We start from the raw sequence: 10,960 nt of genomic DNA, 5'->3' as shown, positions 1-10,960 counted from the left end.
ATTTGTTAATGTTTCGTCTTTGGTAATTTCAGAATGTATTTTTACAAGTGTGAAAACATTTACACAGTTTACAAATTAGCTCCTGTTATTGTAATTGATCTTTCAGATACCCCATTCAATTACTCGACATCCTTTTATATGATTTTTGGCATTTCATGATATTCAAAATTCTGTATCATAAAGTCTGTGCGGTAGATTTCTCTATATTTGTCACACTTGTTTCAACAAATTCTAACAATTATCACAGAATTTAAAAACAACTTTTTTATAGCAACATCAATTGTGTGGTCAATCGCCGTCGTATGTTTTTTAAATTGTCTTTACCGTCGTAGTAGAGAAAGATGTAACATGTTACTGCTAAACTTCTGTTTCTAAAACACAGTACCTCATTTGGAGTTGTTCTTTCTTTTTTCAGGAGAATGCCTGGCGGGATGCTGTTTGCGCTGACAGCTGTGCTGGTTGCAGTCTTCCACGTGCGACACGTACTAGGTCAGTCGTCTTATTACTAGCACTGGTCAGTAGTATTGGTATTAGCACTACTAAGGGCGGTAGAAGAAGTACAGTCTGTCCAAACATTATTGCGAATGTTGCGTTTGACATCAAACCTTTTTTTTTTTCAATTGTCCACCATGGAAAGTCACATGAAAAGACAGATGCAGGTAAAGGTCATCAAGTGCCTAGCTATCTGATCAACATATTAAATGTTTGAATTACAGCCGCTTGACTGTGACTGACACCAAGTATTGCCCTTGGATACAATTTGTCATTATTGACAACTTCAAGTGAAGCATTCATTAAAGAACAGGTCATAGTTTCGGCTGCAGACACTCTAATCCGCAGGGAATCCCACTTACATATATGTTATTATAATACGCTCACAAAGTACAAAACAAGTGCGAGGTGACCCACAATTTGTGACAAGGGTGACTCGACAATGCGTTGAGTCCTGACACAACTAGGAAATGTCTTGCTGATTAAGCATGTTCAGCAAGCGGTCCAGATTGCAAGATAATATAATCTCAATTGAAATAAACAGGTCAGAACGGAAGAAAAAGCCTGGAATTTCGTCAAATTATGTGAGTGTGATTACATACACAACGCGTTCTTGCTCTCCCACTCTAACCTTCAACATCTTCTAACGGGCAAATTTATGATTTTAAAAGAAAGTTCCGATTGGTGTTTACACTCAGTCAAATATTGACTGAACGTTTTAGTGAGGGCAGAGGGCGAGTTTTGTCTCCCCAGGTATGTATGTGTGCCTCCATGTGCAAAGCATTTATCAAAAACTACAAAAGGATTGTTTTATGAAAATTGGTATATACAGTTTGGGGGGCATTGTGTTTGTTCTCCAATATTTGATGACTTTTTACTTGCTGGTTTGCAACAGTTAAATCCGCACTGTCACGAACAAATTGTTTTGGCTCACGTAAGTGTAGCCTATGCGATGCTAACTTTTGTCTGTCTGTGCGTGCGTGCGTGCGTGCGTGCGTATGTATGTATGTCTGTGGTAGAAACTTTAACATTTGACTGAACACCGAAATACTAATTTTACCTGGTTATTATTCAAGCAACAGCTTCAAAGTATTGAAGCAATGATCAACATGTCGTCGGTTATGTAGTTAAAGTGTGTATCCAAAGAAAACGGGTGGTGGGGGGTTTGGGAGGGGGGGTAAAAACAGCTGACTGGTTTGTGTCGTGTGTGGTATGTAGACCAGGTCAGGGGTCAAGGTTAGGTCAGATCGCGTGAAGGATTGTGGTATAGATACCGTTATTACCGAGCTGCAGTTCGCCGATTCGGAGAAGACGACTCATGATTTCACATTGTTCGGTTTCGTAGCTCCAGAAAAATAGATAAAGAAGATACCAAAGGAGATTTCCTACAGGTTAATCTGCACAGCGTGTTTCCAGTGTCTGCACGAGGAAGCGCTGTCGAAAGCGCAGTGTCGATCTGGCCATCTGGCAGTCGTGTCCCCATAAGTAGGCTACAAACAGACAGATCTTGATCTAGTTTCTCGCACTCTTGCACCGTGTCACCTATGCTTACTGTGTGTGTGTATGTGTGACGGAGTGATTGAGTTTGTGTTACTGTTTGTCGATTTTTTACGTGAGCCTTGAAGGCTTCGCCTCTTGTTCATAATTTTATTGACATTTTAGTCACACAATCTTGGACCTGCTCCAAACTAAGGGGTTGCATTTCTGCTGTGTACCTTAAAAATGTGTTCATGAAAATAATGTTCATTCAAAATTAGAATTTTTTTAGTCGGAATTAGAATAATATACAATGATATCATTGTATTCTTTATTGCTCCCTGTATTATAACATATATACCTTTGCTATGCTTGATTGAAAAATGTGCTTACAACTGTTAAATTGCCGACCGGCACGGTTGGCCTGGTGGTTAGGCGTCCGCCCCGTGATCGGGAGGTCGTGGGTTCGAACCCCGGCCGGGTCATACCTAAGACTTTAAAAATTGGCAATCTCGTGGCTGCTCCGCCTGGCGTCTGGCATTATGGGGTTAGTGCTAGGACTGGTTGGTCCGGTGTCAGAATAATGTGACTGGGTGAGACATGAAGCCTGTGCTGCGACTTCTGTCTTGTGTGTGGCGCACGTTATATGTCAAAGCAGCACCGCCCTGATATTGCCCTTCGTGGTCGGCTGGGCGTTAAGCAAAAAAAAACCAAGAAATGTTAAATTGCCACTGTCTTTAGTTTTGGAACAAGGCACATCAAATTAACTTCCATCTATGCCTTATCAGTGTCTGATTCAGAACAAACATAGTTTTATTGTAATTAACGTTTAAGATATGCTCAAAATGAAGAAATTCATTGAATATATATCAAGCTTCAAACCTTTGACTTCAAACCTCTGTTCATTCCAATATGTATGATAGAACGTCATATCGAGTCTGGAACGTGCTGATTCTTTCTTTCTTTATTTATTTGGTGTTTAACGTCGTTTTCAACCATTCAAGGTTATATCGCGACGGAACGTGCCGATGGCGTCATATGTTATTAAAAGGCGAGAGATTGTGGCGTCACATATGCCATGTTATTTTACAAGCATGGTAAACTTGTACCTCCCTCCCGCACCCTCACATTATCTGTAGTTATTCCCCCCTCTGCTTCTTTCTCTCTGTAAACGTGTAGGGGTAGTTATTTTTCGGTAACTTACCCAACAACCAAAATCACTTACCCAACAACGGGCCTGAATCCTCGATAGCTCACAGGTTGATGAGTTAGACTTTGAGGGAACTACTTTAGCGATTGAAAAGTTCCGAACACTCTAATGTACGAAATATACATTTCTAGACCAAACAATACAACCATACTGCATTTAAACTGGCAACTACAGGCTTGAACACATTAATCTCCATATAAAATCCATGAGTTTGGTTGTTTTCTAAATCCAAATCTAACGCTCAGTGCAGAGCAACTCGCTTTAGATCTCTTATGGGTGCAAGCAAACTCCCAAGGCAAGTAACTCTCGTACTCTGCCGAGCGACAAGAGTAGTTCCCCTTTCAAATTTTCTGAACTGAGTTGCTTGGACAAAAGACTGCAATCCGACGGTTAGTTTTCGACAATAAATCATTTTATAAACAGATCACACGCAACCAAGTGCACACATCTCATCAATGTAAAGAACATACAGCGGTTTCATACATTATTTTGCCCCAGAAAACTGAACTTCATACAGTTTTTAACGTTGGAACACGCGTGCAAAAGTTCGTCTGCTGGTCCCATTGAAAGAAAGAACATTTCCTGAGCGATACATGAACAGAACACACACTATATGCCTTTACCGCCACAGCAGAATAACAACATAACTGGGTACTTGATTTTAGTCCAAAACAGGGAAACTGACAAGAAGTGTTGACAGAATTGAATGATTTTCCCTGAACTATACAACCGCGCATTATTCAATCGCCTGCGCAGGTAGACTGGTTGAGTGAATCGGATTCGATCAAACTTTCGCACAAAAACTCCTCTTTTCTTTGAATAACTGAAGAAAGGAGGAATAAAGAGGTTACATACCTCGTCTCCGTGATTATTAAAAATAATGGTCTCAGTTCGCGGTCATGAAAAAAGCTCGCTGAAGCTTGCATTTTTCATGATCCGCTAACTTCGACTGTAGACTTGATGATGGCTGATCCCGTGTTTTTAGTGATGACTGTTTTTAGTTTCAGATTAACTAAATGTTTTGATATCGCGTCATGCGACTTATTTGTTCTTGCCTTGTGTCGTCAGGTGCATCATGTGGTTCACAAGCTCTCAACTCGACCAACAATGCTTGCTGCGGTGACCAGGCTTACAACAACAGGACACAGTTCTGCTGCGGAAGCACACTGAAAGCAAGGGTTCACTACGAAGGCTGCTGTGGGAACCAAACCTACAACCAAGTGTCACACATCTGCTGTGGGGGTAAAATCCAGTCAGGCGGAACGTGGTATTATGGATGCTGTGAGGGCAAGGTCTATGACACTGCCAAACACAGTTGTTGTAATGGAACGCTTCGAGATGTAAAAACCTACGGCGGCTGTTGTGGAAACCAAACCTACAACTACATGACACAAACATGCTGCGGAGATACCATCAAGCCAGGCGGAAATTATTACGGATGCTGCGGAAGCGACACCTACAATTACCAAACACACCTATGCTGTAACGGCACACTTCACGAGAGAGGAGCAAACACTGGTTGCTGCGGGAAACAACCCTACACCAGTATGACGCACACCTGTTGTGCAGGTACCATCAGGCCAGGTGGGTACCACGGCTGTTGCGGGACTGAGATCTACGATTACAGGACACGCGTTTGTTGCGGCGGCAAACTTCAAGAGAAGTCAACTTCCTCCTCGTGTTGCGGGACCACGACCTACAACTACCTGACACACAGATGCTGTATGGGCAAACTGCAGCCAGGTGGAAGGAACTATGGCTGCTGCAACACTGAGGCTTACAACGCCCTGACTCATATCTGCTGCGCAGGGTCACCCAGACCTAAAGGAACGTTGAACGCTTGCTGTGGCAACGAACTCTACAACAGTTTGACGCAGACCTGTTGTTACGGCACACTTCACGCAAAGGTGGCAAACAGCGGTTGCTGCGGGCTCCAGACCTACAATACAAGCACGCACACCTGCTGCAGAGGTAACATCGTGCCAGGTGGAAGAGATTACCGCTGCTGTGGAACTGAGGTCTACAACTACAAGTCTCACCTGTGTTGCGCCGGCACAGCCAGAGAAAGGGGAACGTACGGCAGTTGCTGTGGAAACCAGACCTACAATCGCTTGACTCACACTTGCTGTGGATCTACCATCAAGCCAGGCGGTACCTCTCATGGTTGCTGTCACGATGAGGTCTACGATTCCAGAACACACCTGTGCTGCTATGGCAAACTACAAGAAAAGGGAACAAACAACGGCTGCTGCGGGCCCCAGGCCTACAACACGACTACACAAACCTGTTGCGGGAACTCTGTCAAGTCAGGAGGCAGGTACCATGGCTGCTGTGGGATTGAAGTCTACGACACCAGGACTCACCTGTGCTGTGCAGGCACGCTCAAAGAAAAGGGAACCGACGGCAGCTGTTGCGGCAGTGAGCCATACACCCGTTTGACGCACACCTGTTGTGCAGGTACCATCAAGCCAGGCGGAACGAATCACGGATGCTGCGGCAGTCAGACCTATAACTACAGAACTGAAAGTTGCTGCAGATCGCAAGCCTACAACAGAACGACACACTTATGCTGTAGTTACACGCTACGAGAAAAGGGAACGGACAATGGCTGCTGTGGCGACATGACCTACAACTACAGGACTCAGATCTGTTGCGCCGGTACAGCTACAGCGAGAGGAACGTACAGCAGCTGCTGTGGGAGTCAACCTTACAACCGCTCGAACCAAACCTGCTGTGGCGGCACTATTAAGCCAGGCAGCGCCTACCACAGATGCTGCGGCAACGAGCCTTACGACTACAGGACACAGTACTGCTGTGGGACTCAGCCCTACAACAGAACGACACACACTTGTTGCAGTGGTAAAGTCCAGACAGGTGGCACGTCCCATGGTTGCTGCGGAACCAAAGTCTACAACTACAGGACCCAAATCTGTTGTGGAGGAACGCCCCGAGAGAGAGGGAAGCACAACATCTGCTGTGGAAACGAGACCTTCAGCTCCTATACACACACCTGTTGCTTAGGCAAGATTTTGACAGGCGGAACGTCGCATAGCTGCTGTGGAACTGACGTTTATAATTACAGGACTCAGATCTGTTGCGCGGGTACACTTGCAGAAAGGGGAACCTACAGCAGTTGTTGCGGAAACACGACGTACGATCGTTTGACACAAACCTGCTGTGGGAGCTCCGTGAAACCAGGCGGAACATACTACCGATGCTGTGGCAACGAAACGTACGACTACAGGACACAGTACTGCTGTGGGACTCAGGCCTACAACAGAACCTCACACACTTGTTGCAGTGGAAAAGTCCAGCTCGGTGGCACGTCCCATGGCTGCTGCGGAACCCGAGTCTACAACTACAGGACACAGATCTGCTGTGGTGGAACGCCGCGAGACAGAGGAACGCACAATAGTTGCTGTGGGAATCAGACCTACAGCTCCGTCACGCACACCTGCTGTGGGAGCTCCGTGAAACCAGGCGGAACATACTACCGATGTTGTGGAACGGGGATGTACGACTATCGAACGCAAAGCTGTTGTGGATCTCAAACCTACAACAAAACCACACACACTTGCTGCAGCAGTAGAATTCTGCCTGGCGGAACCAACCACAGCTGCTGCCTAACTAGGGCTTACAACTACGGAACTCAGATCTGCTGCCTGGGCAAAGTTACAGCGAGAGGAACGAACAACAGCTGCTGTGGAAGTCAAGCCTACAATCGTCTGACCCAGTCATGTTGTGGCAGTACCATCAGTCCAGGGGGAACATACTACCGATGTTGTGGGACTGGAGCGTACGACTATCTAACGCAAAGTTGCTGTGGAACTCAAATCTTCAACAAAACAATACACACTTGTTGCAGCGGCAACATTCTGTCAGGCGGAACCAACCACAGCTGCTGCGGAACTGGGGTTTACAACTACAGGACTCAGATCTGTTGCCTCGGAACAGCTCGAGACAGGGAAACATACAGCAGTTGCTGTGGAAATCAAGCCTACAACCGCTTGACCCAGACATGCTGTGGAGGCGCCATCAATCCAGGGGGAACGTACTACCGATGTTGTGGAACAGGGATGTACGACTATCGGACGCAAAGCTGCTGCGGATCTCAAACCTACAACAGATCCACACACACCTGCTGTGGACGAAGCTTGAAACCAGGGGGAACGTACTACCGATGTTGTGGAACTGATATGTATGACTATAGAACGCAGAGTTGCTGTGGATTGCAAACCTACAACAGAACGACACAAACCTGCTGTGGAGGCAAAATTCAGTCAGGCGGAACTAACCACAGCTGCTGCGGAACTGAGGTCTACAACTACAGGACTCAGATCTGTTGCGCCGGCACAGCTACAGAGAGAGGAACGCACAGTAGCTGCTGTGGGAGTCAACACTACAACCGCTTGACTCAGACCTGCTGTGGCGGCTCCATCAAGCCAGGCAGCGCCTATCACAGATGCTGCGGCAACGAGCCTTACGACTACAGGACACAGTACTGCTGTGGGACTCAGCCCTACAACAGAACGACACACACCTGCTGTGGAGGCAGAATTCAGTCAGGCGGAACCAACCACACCTGCTGTGGAACCCAGGTGTACAACATTAGAACTCAGACCTGCTGCGGAGGAAAAGCCCAGCCAGGTGGAACACAGTTCAGGTGCTGTGGAGTTGGAGCCTACAACTACGCCTCACACACCTGTTGTTTGGGAAAAGCCGTGCCAGGTGGGTCTTTTCACAGGTGTTGTGGTGGAAGTCAGACGTATGACTACAGAACACACACCTGCTGCAGCGCTGGCCAGGTGGTTCCAGGCGGTCTGAACCGTTACTGCTGTGGAAACCAAACATACAACAGGTATACAGAGCGTTGTTGCAACGCAGCAATACCTTACAACTATAACAACCAAACCTGCTGCAGCGGCCAGGTCGGAAAAGGCGGAGTCGGGTACCTGTGCTGTGGGACCAAGCCCTACCGGTCCTCCAGTCATAAATGTTGCGACGGCGAGGTCTCGAGAGGAAAGGGGAGAAAGACCCGCTGCTGTGGAACCAAGGCTTTCAAATACACGACACACGAATGCTGCAACGGCACCGTACTCCCGGGAGGAAAATCCTTCAGTTGCTGTGGCAACCAGACCTACAATTACTACACGCAGGACTGTTGCGGCCGCCAGGTCTTGTCCAGGCTAACCCACACGTGTTGCAATGACGTCATTCTCCCCGGTGGAACAAACTACGGATGCTGCGGCAACCAGACCTACAGTTCTCTGACGCACGACTGTTGTAACGGCCAGCTCGTCAAGGGCGGCAAGGATTACAACTGTTGCGGGAACCAGACATACAACTACAGGACTCACGGCTGCTGCAACGGTCACGTGGGGCTGGGTGGTGGCAGCCGCAGATGGGGTTGCTGCGGAAACCAGAGCTACAAGTACAGGACTCACGGCTGCTGTGGAAACCAGAGCTACCCGAAAAGGACTCACGGCTGCTGCGGAGCTGAAATTAAAACACTCTACAGCAAACGTGAACAAACCTGCTGCGTAGGAAAGCTGCTGTCAGGGGGGATCAATCACCAGTGCTGCGGCAACGAGACTTACAACCCCAGCACACGTTTGTGCTGCCAAGGCCAGGTCAAGAAAGGTGGACCGGGCCGGAGATGCTGTGGAAGTAAGACTTACAGCTACAGCAACCAGACCTGCTGTAGTGGTAACATTAAGCAAGGGGGGACATACTTTAGATGCTGCGGGAACAAAACCTACAGATCTAGCAATGAAAGCTGCTGCCTGGGCAAGGTCAAGCCCGGCGGATATAATCAACTGTGCTGTGGATCCAAGACGTACGACTCTCGCACACAGAAATGCTGTGCAGGGAAAGTGGTACCGGGTGGATCGTACTACCATCGTTGCTGTGGCGACCAGTCCTACAACTCGAGAACCGGGGGCTGTTGCAACTCAACACGGGTTTACAATCAGACGACACACACTTGCTGTGGCGGAAAGGTCAAGGCCGGTGGAAGCTATCACTACTGTTGCGGGGATCGCGTCTACAACTACCGCACCCAAGGCTGCTGCGCGACTCGAACCTACAACCGAACGACCAGCACCTGCTGCACAAGTGAAGTCGTGCGTGGAGGAACGAATCATGGCTGCTGCGGCAATAAGGCGTACAACTACACCACCCAAAACTGTTGCAACGGAAAAATTCTACCGGGAGGAAGGGATTACGGTTGCTGCAGAAAACAGGTCTTCAACTCCAAGACTCACAATTGCTGCGAAAAAAAGAACGTCCTGCCGGGAGGAACAAACTACCGTTGCTGTGGCAACCAGACATACAACTCTCTGACCCACGCGTGTTGTGACGGCCAAGTCAAGCCAGGGGGACCGTATTATAGTTGCTGCGGAACTCAAACCTACAACCGGACGACACACAGCTGCTGCGATGGGAAAATCATCCCAGGAGGAACAAGGCATGCTTGCTGTGGAGATCAGTCGTACAACACCACCTCCCAGAGCTGCTGTCAAAGGCAGATCAAGCCGGGCGGATGGTACCATTACTGCTGTGGGGCTGAACCCTACAACTACAGGACACACCGCTGCTGTGGTGTCAAGGTCTACAACTACTCAACACAACGCTGCTGCAGGACCGAGCCTTACAACTTTACAACGCACGGCTGCTGCAAGGTTGGACCTTACGACATGACGTCACAGCGCTGCTGTGGCGGTCAGGTCCTGGCTAACACCACGAGCTGCCCCTAGTGACGTCATCACCCTCCATGGCGGAGTCCCGGATACACAAATTGTTCGAAGGGGCATTACGAACCAAGATCCTGCGAAAGGTTGAGCAGAAGAGAAGACAGCAACATTACTCGTAGTGAGGAAAATTGTAGTCGATTTTAATCCAGTTCCAATCCACATGCCAACATGTACAAACGTCCTATCGACACAAAATAGAAATTATAAAGCTAAAGCACAATTGTGAAAAGTTAAGTAATGTTTTAAGTTTCTTTTAAACTGATATTGTAAACAGGAAAGAGTCAATGAATGACACGGGCAAAATAATGAATTCAAATCGTCTTGTTGGTTATGTGTCATGAATGCTTGTGCTGAGATTATCTTCGCTTTACATGTAACATTCAGTACGTGCAATGTTTCTGACGCTGGTACATATATGTATATATGTCAAAGCACACACACACACAGACACACAGACACACACACACACCCACAATTACACACACACACACACTCTCTCTCTCTCTCTATCTCTCTCTCTCTCTCTCTCTCTCTCTCTCTCTTTCGCTCTCACATACACACATACACACATATCACACACACGCACGCACGCACACACACACTTCGTCACTCGCACACACGCGCGTGCGCTCCCGCACACGAACATGCACACACTCTCTATCCGTCTCTTACTCAATCTCTCTCTCTCTCTTACACACACAGACACACACGCAGATATTTATTCACATTTTTGTCAACACACACACACACACATACACACACACACGTAAACACACATACGCACACACACACACATACACACACATACACACACATACACACACACACACATACTCACACACGTACACACACACACACATACACATACATACACACACACACACACACACACACAAAACAATATACACATTTTCACCTTAAGCACAAACTTTTACCAACATATGCACAGAGACTTCATAAAGAACACATCAGAACATCGTCACAGTTGCAGTTTCAACCGCTTGAGTCATTCAGACCTCGTCCATGTTTC

The 10,960-nt window shown here is 47.4% G+C and overlaps 2 protein-coding genes across 2 annotated transcripts in view; both read left to right on the top strand.

The window, feature by feature from the left end:
- Positions 1-10,251, top strand: part of LOC138950321 (uncharacterized) — a 10,880-nt gene extending 629 nt beyond the window's left edge. Inside the window, exons 2-3 of the mRNA XM_070322069.1 lie at positions 416-489; positions 4,247-10,251. Of these exons, the coding sequence (XP_070178170.1) occupies positions 420-489; positions 4,247-9,933 (5,757 nt within the window). The 5' untranslated portion in view covers positions 416-419 and the 3' untranslated portion in view covers positions 9,934-10,251. The remainder of the gene's footprint in view (positions 1-415; positions 490-4,246) is intronic.
- Positions 1-10,960, top strand: part of LOC138950336 (Kruppel-like factor 18) — a 128,120-nt gene that overhangs the window by 105,774 nt on the left and 11,386 nt on the right. The window lies entirely within an intron of this gene.

Source organism: Littorina saxatilis, linkage group LG16 (genome assembly GCF_037325665.1).
Source record: "Littorina saxatilis isolate snail1 linkage group LG16, US_GU_Lsax_2.0, whole genome shotgun sequence".
Taxonomy (NCBI): Eukaryota; Metazoa; Mollusca; class Gastropoda; order Littorinimorpha; family Littorinidae; genus Littorina; species Littorina saxatilis.
Note: the sequence above shows the minus strand (reverse complement) of the source record. Positions and strands in the feature narration are given on the sequence as shown.